General features: G+C 41.5%; 1 protein-coding gene across 2 annotated transcripts; it reads right to left on the bottom strand.

Moving 5' to 3' along the window:
* Window positions 1-1060: 1060 nt before the first annotated feature.
* c11h6orf136 (chromosome 11 C6orf136 homolog) lies at window positions 1061-10855 on the bottom strand. Of its 2 annotated transcripts, none has more exons than XM_004074164.5 (7): window positions 10717-10855; window positions 9205-9381; window positions 6525-7193; window positions 4649-4737; window positions 2775-2975; window positions 1973-2042; window positions 1061-1538 (listed from the first exon to the last, which is right to left on the bottom strand). In XM_004074164.5, the coding sequence occupies exons 2-7, from the start codon at window positions 9295-9297 to the stop codon at window positions 1395-1397; spliced, it is 1266 nt and encodes a 421-aa protein (XP_004074212.1). In that variant the 5' UTR covers window positions 9298-9381; window positions 10717-10855; the 3' UTR covers window positions 1061-1394. The 2 variants fall into 2 exon arrangements, with proteins under 2 accessions (XP_004074212.1, XP_020562946.1); XM_020707287.3 differs by lacking the exon at window positions 10717-10855 and adding an exon at window positions 10472-10676.
* Between the last annotated feature and the right edge of the window lie 1143 nt (window positions 10856-11998).

The raw sequence follows: 11998 nt of genomic DNA, 5'->3' as shown, positions 1-11998 counted from the left end.
AAGAGCAAAGTGGGACAAACATCCACACGCTCCACGCACGCGCATGGGCGTCATCCTCTGCGTATGCTGACGCAGATATTAAACGACACAAAATGTTATTTTTAGATTTTCAGCTGAAAAGTTCATTAAGTTTAGTTTGACAGTTTATTCTGAGTCTCTGAAAAAATCTTCAGTTGTGTCCAGGATGTTTTCACTCGTGGGAGCAACAGAACCAACGTGAGCCGTAATAACTGCCAGCTGCTAAGAAAACATGTCAAACTTTGAATATTTCCTCACTTTTTCCCTTTTTCCCTGCAGTCAATGTCGTTGTCTGGTAAGAGTCCGAATCGGTCCAGAATCCGCTTTGACCCAGACTCCTGTTCTGGATGACAGCTCCAAGTTTGGAAACTACAGTAGTTTATGTGACAGAGACAACTGTGAGCTGAAGAAGCTGCAAACAGGCCCCCCCCCCACACCGGTTTTTATGGGCTTTTGGGTGACAAACTTTTTCCTTCTTAAAGCTCCTCTGATATTCTTGAAGGTGGATGTCGGATAAGGTGGGTGTGTGTTTTTTTTCTTCATTTTTCATCTTTAAATCATGAATATTTTTCGTGGTTGTACCCCTAGAGCTTCTGTGGTTGAATACATCATCTGCTTTCCAAGATGGGAAACTGCCGTCATGATTACGTAAGACCGGCGTGCAACTGCCGATCTTCAGCGCCTCATCTGCAGATTTCCACTTGTTGCGTAGTTTCTTCTTCATTGAAAGGATTGCCTCAATCTGCTGAAGAGGTGGAGCATGTGATGCTTATAATGGGATGGAAGAGCAGGCTGAGCCGCCAATCATCTTATACTTTGGAGTAAAATGCGCCACCTAGTGTCAGGAAATTAGACCTAAATCCTGTTGAACGCCTGTGGACGGAGCTGAAGCATGTGGAGACCTTCACACCAGAGACATTAGTGCAGTTTGCTCCTGAGATGTTGAGCAGAACATCACCAGGTCTTGAGTGGTTGCTCCAGTGTCCTGGTGGAAGTGAAGCTACTTTTTGCATTTCAGACTTCCCATTAAATAGGACATGAGGAACGTTAGCTTCATTTATTGCACCAACCATATGCTGAGTCGGATTTCCGCCAGTGTGTACCCGACATTCACGCGTGTTATTGGACCATTACACTTTTAAAAACGGAGAACACAGCAGTTTCATGTTAGAACTGTCAGGATAAGGAGCGGTGACAAACGTGCAGCATAAACCAACATTTGAGGCCAAGATAACAACAGCCAAAGAACTGGAAGCAGGAGGGCTGACTCAGCTCAGTTCAGGAGGAGGAGGATGAGGAGGAGGAGGTCCTGGGAGCTGAGGAGACTGCTGTGAATCTGCAAATGTAAACAAGCGAGTTCCTTCTGTGGGTTGGGGTCAGTCTCTGTTCTGCCGCAGTGAGGACAGGAGGGGGGGCAGCAGGTTGAGAGCGGGGCGGTGCTCCTGCACGCCCAGGGCCACGAGGGCGCCGGTTAGGAGGGCCCGCACTCTGGGCAGGACGGGGGGCTGAGCCGGCATCACCTGTAAGGCAGGTGAAAGGTCATGTTGGGACTCATTTTGATTAAATACCCACTCTGATGAAAATGGAGTTTGGGCTCGTTTTTGAGCATTTTATTAATGATGGAGAATATAAATAAAGAAAACTCAGAGGCAAATTTCTAATGAACTCCTGCTGCTCTGCAGAAACTATGTTCTAGAAATCTATACAGTTCTTTTTCTTTTCAATTTGGGCTAAAAATGACATCATAATTCAAAGACCACTAGGAACAATTTACAACAGGTAAAAGAATTATTGGAGTGGGACTTTCATAACCAACAGAAAATATGTTTTTCTGCCTCAAAAAGATCAACTATGAAAATGAGGAATGAGTAGAAACTTTGTCTGTTTTTTAGTGGAAACCTAGGAACATCGGCTCCCAGAGAAAAAAGTCTAGGCAGGACAACAGGAAGCTCACCTTTTCAACTTTGTGACAGTGAATAAGTCCATCCTGCCCCACATAAAATGTAGAAAATGCGTCGTAGGACCTGCAAGAGAAGAGGGTACCTGAAGACTACAAATCTCTAAAAAGAGGCATTAAATGTTTTGCTAGAACTGTAATGGCATGGGGTCTTTAGGGACAAATATTTCCATGCCTTTCTCAGGAATAAAACTGAGTCTGGATTAAGCTGCTAATCCGTATAAAACAAACAAAAACATCACTGACTTTTGACGTCAGCATGCGCCGCATTAAACCAGAAAGGCTGAACCTTCATGCGGTCTGCTTCCAGACAGCAGTTCAAACAGGAAAAACCACTCAACGTGCAGTTACAAGAGTCGCTGGCAAGAGGGCGGTGTTGCCCAAAACCAGCTCTAACCAGAAAAAAAAAGGCACAAAGAACAATCTTTGTGGGAGCTACTAGTACCCCTTGATAAGAGTGCACCACCTTTATAGTCTACCCATGAGACAATTTAAGTTCTTCTTCATTTGTTCTTCTATGAATTGATGCTAAACTAGCATCACTTTCTCTCTTTGGTCATCTTTAAATACTTCTGCTATCAATATCCTCCACAACACCAAAAAGTAGTCGTGAGAGGAAGACGAGGCTCTTTCCTCCGAGAGATGCTGATTCAGCCACACAGATCAGGTGTTCTGATGTACTAAAGGTTAACAGACCTTTATGTGACCAAAAGGCGAGTTGTGAAAGAGCAGATTTTCTCTGGAGCTCCAGAACAGACAGCTACACTTTGGCCTCACTGTTTTATGGATGGCCCGTTACCTGTACAGGTGGGTTTTGTCTTTACGGTAGAAGCGCAGCAGCACGCAGTGGAAGGGGAGGCCCCTGATCCTCCAGCGAGCCTTGATGGTGCCGTCCTCTGGATGCTTGGTGAGCTTGAGCACATCCAGCCGAGCCTCAGCATAGTAACACAGAACCAGGAAGCGCCACAGCGAGAGCGTGAGCTGGTACACCTGCCGCCCTCTTCGGGAACAACAGAGAGAGGACAGAGCATCACAGTGGAAGCCCAATGATGGCGCTCTTACAGGGTGTGTGTCACACAACATTCGAATGCTGTCAGTTCACTAGGATTTGTGGGATTACCCAAAAATCAGTCATGTGGGGTCTGCAGGAATCCTTTTGTTTTTGAAAAAACAGCTGATTTAAAAGCCGTGTGACATAAACATAGAAGTGTCTGCACATAGGTTGAGGCAAGCTGGAAACTACAAGTGATGGCTGTCGTTTGGATCAGCTGATGGATTAGTCATTTTTTCACAAAAATGATCAAACTTGAGGCGATCACTCGTGGACTAAAAGATTCAGAGGAAGCAGCTCCGTTAATATAACCGCGTGCTAATTAGCCGGTTGGTACTGAAAGGATCAGGGTTTTGTGATTCTAGAAGGGTTAGAAGGAGAGTGAATCTGGTGGAGGTTTGTGTGATTGACTCCACAGAAAGGTCACCACCTCTGTGCACATATTGATGGTGGATCTTTTGGTTTGCAGAAGCATGGATCTAAACCCCCATGCTTTAAGGCAGTGTTTTTCAACCATTTTTGAGCGACGGCACACTTTAATCTTGACAAAAAACTTGCGGCACACCAGCATTCAAAATAAAAAGGGAGAAACTCATGGTCTGTTTTGATCTACAGCCCCTCCGCAATCTCACGTGCATCTTTGTGATAATTGCGGCAAAAAAAGCTGGAAGTTGCAGCTGTTTATTCTAAAAGATGTAATAAAAGTTAAGTTAAAAGATTTAAAGACTCTTTGATGTGTGTTCGTTGTGGTTTCAAGACGTTTAACAAGTAAGACTGATTGTGGCTGAGACGCTGTCACTTTAACCCAATGCCTCATGGGAGATGTAGTGCAAACAGCCGCCGTACACAGATAGACTCGCGTCTCTGAGCTTCATTGTTTTGTTCACTTTTTCCACGGTCTGATACCGGATTCTGTGGAAAGCTACACCACTAAAGACGAGCTTTAGCTGGTATTTTTGTTAGAACTGAGAGACTTTATGAGCAGAATCTGAACAAGGAAGTGAAGACTTTAACCACATCTGATTGGTCAGGCTGATGACGTGTGATTAAGACTCCAAGAAAGATTGTTGAAGACAGTTAAAGGGGTGGGACTTTTCCTAATACAGCTGTAGCTAAATTGCGGTACCGTCATTCTTATCAAAATGTCTTTAATTTAATCAAATAAAGACAAAGAAAAAAGTATTTTACGATCTTTCATATTCCTAACTTCTCAGTGTTTTATCAGGGCCTGTTTGGATGAACAAAGAGCTGATATCTTGGAGATTGGTAAATGTTTTTAGATCAGTGAATGAGGGCAATTTCCCACGGCACACCTGACCATCTCCCGGCATACTGGTTGAAAAACACTGCTTTAAGGACTACCAGCTCTGCTTTTATTTTGAAAATAGACTTATCATAGCATGTTAAAACATCGGGCCGCTTCAGTGCCAAATTATATTTATCACCTCTTGCTTTACTTTGCAAGCATTTTAATCCCCATAATGATTATTTTTTGCTTATCCTCCTGTTTTTTTTTACTTCATTTTTTAATATCTCTATTTTCCCAGCTTTCATTCAGTTTTATCACCTGGGTTTTTGTGATGTGCGGACACAAAGGTTTGGGGTTTTTTAAGATCACTCACCTGGTCTTGATGTTGAGCAGGCCGTTGATGAACTCTACATCGTTGGAGTAAATGCTGTAATCGTGGTTTGTCAAAAAGAAGCTGGGAAGCTGCAACACAAAGCAGAAAGCATAGTGTCGAATTTATGCAGTTTTGGCGCCATGAGGCGGACGACCACATCTGGAACACTGGCAGACCCCGTGTTCCTGCGCTATGTCAGCACATTATAACATTTAAAACAAGCCAAACTCTGCAGCCTTGCAACAATCTGTCCGTTAACAAGTTGAATGGTGGAAATGAGTAAATATTTGCAGTGTTCTTTTTCTCCACTAAAAAACTGTTGTCACTTCATTTGGCATCAAAGAGCTCTGATGCAGTTTTATATAAAACAGTAGAACTGGATCGGCTCTGGAGCCTCTAGAGCTGAATATCAGAAGACATCACATCATGAGATTGACCTCATCATGGCAAACTTTCAACATCCTCTTCACAACACAGTTACTCGGCAACAGAGTCTTTGGACCTGAAGTTGCAATTTCCTACGATGACTGACGAATCCCACAAATGAATGACAAAAACTTCTAATTCATCAAGATTTTTTTTTATTTAATTTAAATTTATTTCAATTTTTGGGAGCAAAGCAAATAATCAAGGTAAAATATTTATATTAATAGATTTTTTTTACCCATAATGCTATAGGAGCCTGATCAGTAGTTTGTCAAACTCGTGTTTTTTTTCCGACTCTAAAGTTTTCACTTTCAGTTTGTTTTAGATATTTTCTCAGACTGTAAGTTGCTCCAAAGTGTAAAACTGCATAATAAAGAAAAAGATATATATATACAAGTTGAACCTGAGTATTACTCGCATTTGAGGGAACAGAATACGAGAACAAGGACTACGGAATAGATAACAATAACAGACTGAATATCTGCACACTTCACTAACGTGACACATTGATGCTTCATGAAACAATAGGAGGAATCTAGTATATTAGTGCTACATATGAAGAATTATCCAGATAGCCATAAAGAATACGCTAACACGTCAACTGAATTCTTTATATCACTTTAAAATCACTAAATGTGTTGAATTCTTCATCCTCCGTGTTGCTTTGGAACAATTCCACAGCGTTTCCTCTTTTGTAAAGAATCACATACAAGTCGCACGCCCAGCCAAACTATGCAATAAACCCAACTTATACTCTGCCAAGGATTTGGTGAATAGGGTACCAGCTTTAGACATTTATGTATATATTATATACATTTTGTCCATGTTTCTGTACCAAACAGCCAAAGAAGAAGATGACTTTGAAAAAGGATTACTATACAGACCTCTTTTTTTTAAATTTGCATTTTCATTTGTGCGTGAAAACGAATCATCAAGCTGTCCCAATAGCTGAGTAATGTTTGAAATTTATAGGAAAGATTGTCATAAAGTTTACCAAAGGACAGTAAAAGTAATAGCGCATAAAGATAAAGAAAAGGCCCAGAAATGTTTGAGGAAAAAATAAGCACAAAAGGATGATTGAAATAATTTGAAATTTCTTGAGGAAACACCTGAAACCAAAGTCAAAGAAGCTCAAAAGCATTTACGGTAAGTGATCCCTTACCTTGTTTACTATTACGACAAAGGAATGACAGAAATGAAGCCTGAACTGAAACTACAAATAATAGAATAGGTTTCTCCGGTATTAGAATATCTGTTTGGTGACTACATACCAAAATATAGTTCTCCTCATATTGAACATGAAAGCTGCTTTTCTCAATCTCAGACAGAAGACATGTTTATGGAAGTCTTCAGCCTGACTTTGCAGCATCCTGTGGGATCCTTTTCTAACAAACATTATTATGTAGAGAAAAAAAACAGTCCCCCTCTGGGAAACGTGGAGAACTCTCACCTCGATTCTCAGTTTCTCGAGCATCAAGGCCAGCCTCTCCTCCTCCTCCTGCTCTCTTTGCTGGCCGTCTGTCTGGCTGGCGTGGCTGCACAGAGTGACAGCTGGCATCAACGAGACCTCCTGCCTCCTGCTAAGTCCACCATTCTGGAAGGATCTGATCTTCCCGTCTGGTAGCAGATGACTGATCGGGCAATGGAAGCAATAGAAGCGGGAGCCATACATGAAGGGAGCGGGACACCGCTCCGCCTCAAACAGGCTCCTGAAGCAGTCTGGCTCCCCCTGCAGGTCAGTGTCCCTCTGCAGGCTCAGAACATTTATATCATCCTCCCTGCTCCCATTCACCGTCGTCAGGGGGAAGGAGAACGCAGACAACCGGCGAGTCTTCAGAAAGTGTAGTTCTGCTGCGTTCGTGTGGCTGAGCTCAGGCAGATGCGCTAGCAAACTGCGCAGGCGCTCTGACTCTCTGGGCGGCACCAGCACGCACACGCTGCGTGATTCCTCCCAGTCCTCCTCGGCGCAGCCAGGTTTCTGTGGCCGGATGGCCGGGTGCAGTGGGTGGGACAGCACCGGCTGCTTCACGTTCTGATATCTCAGGCTGTTGGGGGGTGCCAAAGCCCACACCGCACTGCTCAGGGGCCGAGTCGGACCGAGCCATCGCCAGTCAACCACCTACATGTGAAGACGGAGTTCAGTTTCAGAACAGAACCAGGCGGTTTCAATGTACGGTAGTTATCTGGTATTAGTCAGGTTGAAATGTTTTGTGATGAAGAGTTACGCTCACTATGCAGCCAACAAACCTGATGTTCATCAATCACACATTTGTAGGAAAAATGGAGACGCGTTTGTGCTTTTATCACATCCATCTTTCATACCTCACAATCTTCCTGTTATCTTATGGATGCAGCTTTTTTTTTTCAAGCGCATATTTGAGAACATCACATTTTTAGAGCAGTAACGGTTTTTCTTGTCCACAAAAACGTAGCAAATTCGTGACACCATTTTTAAATTGATTTGTCACAATGCATGAGCACGTTATACAAATGATACACAAACAAAGGAGGTGAACAAAACTAAATTTCCATGTTTCTCCTCCTGTTTTACTGCTGCAAAATCCTATTACTATGAATTCCAACGTAAACAACTATCAGATATGTAATTGTTAATGTTCGAGGCTCTTTAGCTAGCTAAAAAGATAACATATTCTATTAAGTAACAGTCTTACTGATGGTAATGTAGATTTTAAATGTAAGGGAACATTTGTAACTCTTTTTGTGTGCTTTTACAGACTATAGACTCATATACCAATGCATACAAGAGCATAAGGCACTAGCTTAAAGACCCACTCCAATGAAAAGTGGGGTTTTTTTAACAGGTTCTTGTGGCATTTTCTCATGATGGAAGACACGTATAAAAGAATTCAAAGTTAAAACTGCATTTTTGAGTATTTTCTTTATCCAAATTGAGATGAATCAGGAGCAGATGAAGAAATGCAGTTTGTAAAAGCTCTCTTTTGTGTCGCAGGAAGTGAAAGGGGGCGGGGCAAAGTCTCCCAGCTTCGCTCCATTCTGATGCATCCACTTGCAGACAAAAAGATCCAGATACATCTTCGTTTACCTCGTCTGAGCTGAAATCTGGATCTAAACTGTGCAAGTGGATAGCTCCAATACTGCTCACCAATTTTGTTGCACCGGTAATGTTAGCTTGGGGTTGTAAGAGGATAGAAGCTAGTCGGAGAGAGGATAAGACAGGATGATGGGATATCAAGGAAAGCTTACTTCTTGCACACAACTCAGAGGCAAGTTTCTGATGAACTACTGCCGCTCCGCAGGAAATAAGTTGTAGAATATGACAGTTTTTTTTTTTTTAATTTTACCTAAAAATTGCATAATCATAATAAAAAGACCACTGGCAACGCTTTGAAAATAGAAAAAAAAAAGATGATTAGAGTGGGACTTTAAGATGAAAATATTTTTTTATTTTTTCCCTTTTGAATCTAGTTGATTTGTTGAGGTTTCTGTTAAAAAAGTAACTAAATACTAGACCCGCACAATATACCGCAAATTTATCGTTATCGCAATATCAAGCAGTGCAATATCCATATCGCAAAAGTCAGCAAAAATCGCAATAAATGGTTACCTTAAATGTGCTAATACAATCTTATGGCAGCTTGAAGCATTTAACGAATCAAATAAATCCATTTATGCATTTGACCAATTGGATGGACCCTTTCCGATGTTGACCAATCAGATGAGCCCTTTTATGTTAGATGTTTGCCTCCTATGTCAACGAGGGTCATTTGGAGTATCATTTTTTTAAACTTTTGCAATAAGATGGTAATGATGTTTTTGGTTGTTTTGCTATTTGTTTATATACCGCAAATTATATCGTTATCGTAATATTGATCACTAATATCGCACATCGCAAGTTTTGCTCATATCGTGCAGCCCTACTAAATACAGACGTTTTTAAAATAATCAAGACTTATTTAAAATCATAATTTACTGGTCAATGACAAATTTGTACTTTAGCATTAATATTATTCCAAAAACTCAATTTCCTATCAAAAAAAAGAGGGCTGCCCTGTAGCACTGCTGATAAGGCGTATCGTCATTCGACACAAATCCACATAACCAACTTTGGTGCTGACTCATCACATCGGTTACAAGCTCCAGCAGATCACCTGACTCCGGCTCCGGTTCTGGACGGGTTTCCTGGCACCGTTGCTGCAGACGCAGCCCACCCAGAAGGCCACTCCTCCCCGGCTTGCAGCCATTCATCACATGGGTCAGAAGCAACCCCGCTGAGCAGCTGAGCATCAGCCGCAGAAGCAGAGGATGAAACCGTCTACGATGGGGGGCTATGAACAAAGGTGGGACAGTTTTCTGATGGTCACAGGTCAAACTGGACAAAAAAAACTTGTTATTAAAAACAAAGAAAGCCCAAGAAGTTACTAAATGACACCAAGAAGAACCGCCACAAAAGCTCATGAAGTACAGCTGAGTCTTTCTACAGACCTGACACTATATTTTCTCAATGTTTACAAAAGTAAATGCCAATTATCAAGAAAAAAAACATTTCTTTAATGTTTCTTTACCGATACGCCTGTTCAACGATTTGTTGGAAAGTCTCAGCTCATCCAGATTTAAGCCCATCTCTTTTTAAGATGTAATAAAAGTCAAAAGATCTCCTCCCCGTTTCTCCTCAGTCTTCTTCTGCAGAAAGACTCAACACCAGCATTTGCAAAACTTTCAGAACATTTGCTGGCCTAATGAATTGCACAGATGACATCTCACTCCATAAAATATTTGCCAAATTAAAGCATGCTAAAGGTTAAAGCATCACCAAACAGGCAAACGAAGATATGCAAGATTGCAGGTTGTAAGGATCTCATAAAGGTGAGGTTGCTACCAACAATAAACTATTGTCCCTGGGGTTAATGGAAGGTAACAACGTTTCACGTCACATGTTCTTTTTGCAGGACTGCAGAGGAGAAAATGTAGCTTCAACAAACCCTTTACTAAATACTTGGGTCTAAAATTGTCCATGAGGTCCTGACAGAGAAACTGAGCTCATGATTGGTTCACCTTCAGCTCTTGAAAGTATAGCATGACAGTAGACTGTGTACATGACACTTGACAGTAAATATAGGCAAAAAAAATTCGAGCTTTAATAATTTGATGAGATCCAAACGGTCTGTCTGACCACAGTCATCTCAGATTATCTATAATCCAACCCTCAGGGAAAGGCTGACCTGTTCTTCATTTCACACCAAGAAGACACGCATGTAATATTCCACTCATGTCATAGTTAATGACACAAGGTCAGTTGAGGCTACAAAACAAAAGACCAAATTCTAGAGTCTATTCTGACTAGTCCAAATAAACTGTGCAGCTTAACGAAGAAAACAACAACCAGTTCGGATTCATTTTAAAAATTCTGTCACGAACATGTGCACAGGTTCCTCCGAGACTCAGAGTCGGAACCGGACTTCGAGAAAACGCCTTCCTGACAGACGGCTGTTGTTGCTAGCTGCTGGGCTGGCTAGCTAGCTAGCTAGTTAGCTCGCGAGCGGTACTGAGGGTTCTGCAGAAATGAGCGGTTTCGCCGAACCACAGTGAGGGCAGTGTCTGTTCGGAAGGACTTGGACTCCCGGCACGCACGGTCAGGTTGGTTACAGACACGAACCACCTACCTCCCAGGGACGTCTCAGACTCCGAATGTCCTTCAGACTGAACCCGCCTCACGCGGCCCGGCGTCACGTTGCCTTCACTGTTGTCGGAATTTCGGCCACCACAACACTGGGACAGAAAAGGGAAGCGAACCAGAGGCGGAAAGTTTTCCAAAGCAAACATGATATCACTAACCCAGCAAATGACAGAAGAGAGGCAGGATCAGATGTTCTATTAGAATAATTACAAATAGTAAAAATGAAAAAAAAAAAAATCTGAATGTGACTGTTCTAGAGATGATTTGTTCCGCAGTCTTCAGTTTATTAAAGTGTTCATGCAGATCCCTGTTTAGAAGGTGACTCAGTAGTTATCTGATGGCCTTCCTCCAACTTTTAAACAAAATGAGCAAAAGCTAAGATTTTTGCTTGCTTGAAGATTTCTTGTTACACTATAACACAATTGTTGCTATCAAAAACTCTTCATAGAGCTAGAACACAGTACTATTCAACCTTAAAATCAGAGAATGGAAACAATCCAAGATTTCTTTTTAGTACAATTGCTAGGTGAAAAAATGCAGTATTGCACATTGTTACGTCCTCCAAAACCTCAGCTTGTCTCTTAGACCCAATCCCCATCAAGCTTTTTAAAGAAACCCTCCCCCTAATTAATGAATCCATGTTTACTATATCCTCCTGAGACCCGGCCCAGTAATTTATGCCCTCTATAATGGACATTTTGTTTACCTGTATGTTTTTAAGGAATTAAGAGATACCTTTCAAAATCCTACTCTACTCTGTAGAGGACATCCTGGGCTTTCCAGTGATGTGTCATGTGATGAGTTTGCATGCTGGGATCTTTAAGTTTTACCTCTACCAAGATGGCTACCATAGCATATACCTATTTTTATGGAAAGGTGAAAGGGAAGTCAAATACTATGTATCTATTCCTTTTTTACCATGTTAATTATATATATTATTGGTCATAAACATGTTAGGAACAATATTTTTAGATCTGAAAACAATTTCATGGTTTCTGTTTTAAAACAGCAGGCATTTAATGAATGTCCACTGTAAAGGACACCGGGACCATTTTAATGTATTCAATGACTGCACATAATGTTTGGAGAAAAAAGTGAAGCAGAGAGGATTCTATACCAGATAGTCAGAGAAGATTCAGATTTGGAGCTTTCGGATGATGAAAAGGATGAGGAGGATGAGATTCAGGAAAAAAGAACTTGTTTTTATAATTAACTTGATTTTTTTGTGTTTTTTAAGCAACCATCATAACAGGTTTACACCTGTGCTA

The sequence above is a fragment of the Oryzias latipes genome, chromosome 11 (genome assembly GCF_053564925.1).
Source record: "Oryzias latipes strain Hd-rR chromosome 11, Olatipes_Hd-rR_3.1".
NCBI classification, from domain to species: Eukaryota; Metazoa; Chordata; class Actinopteri; order Beloniformes; family Adrianichthyidae; genus Oryzias; species Oryzias latipes.
Note: the sequence above shows the minus strand (reverse complement) of the source record. Positions and strands in the feature narration are given on the sequence as shown.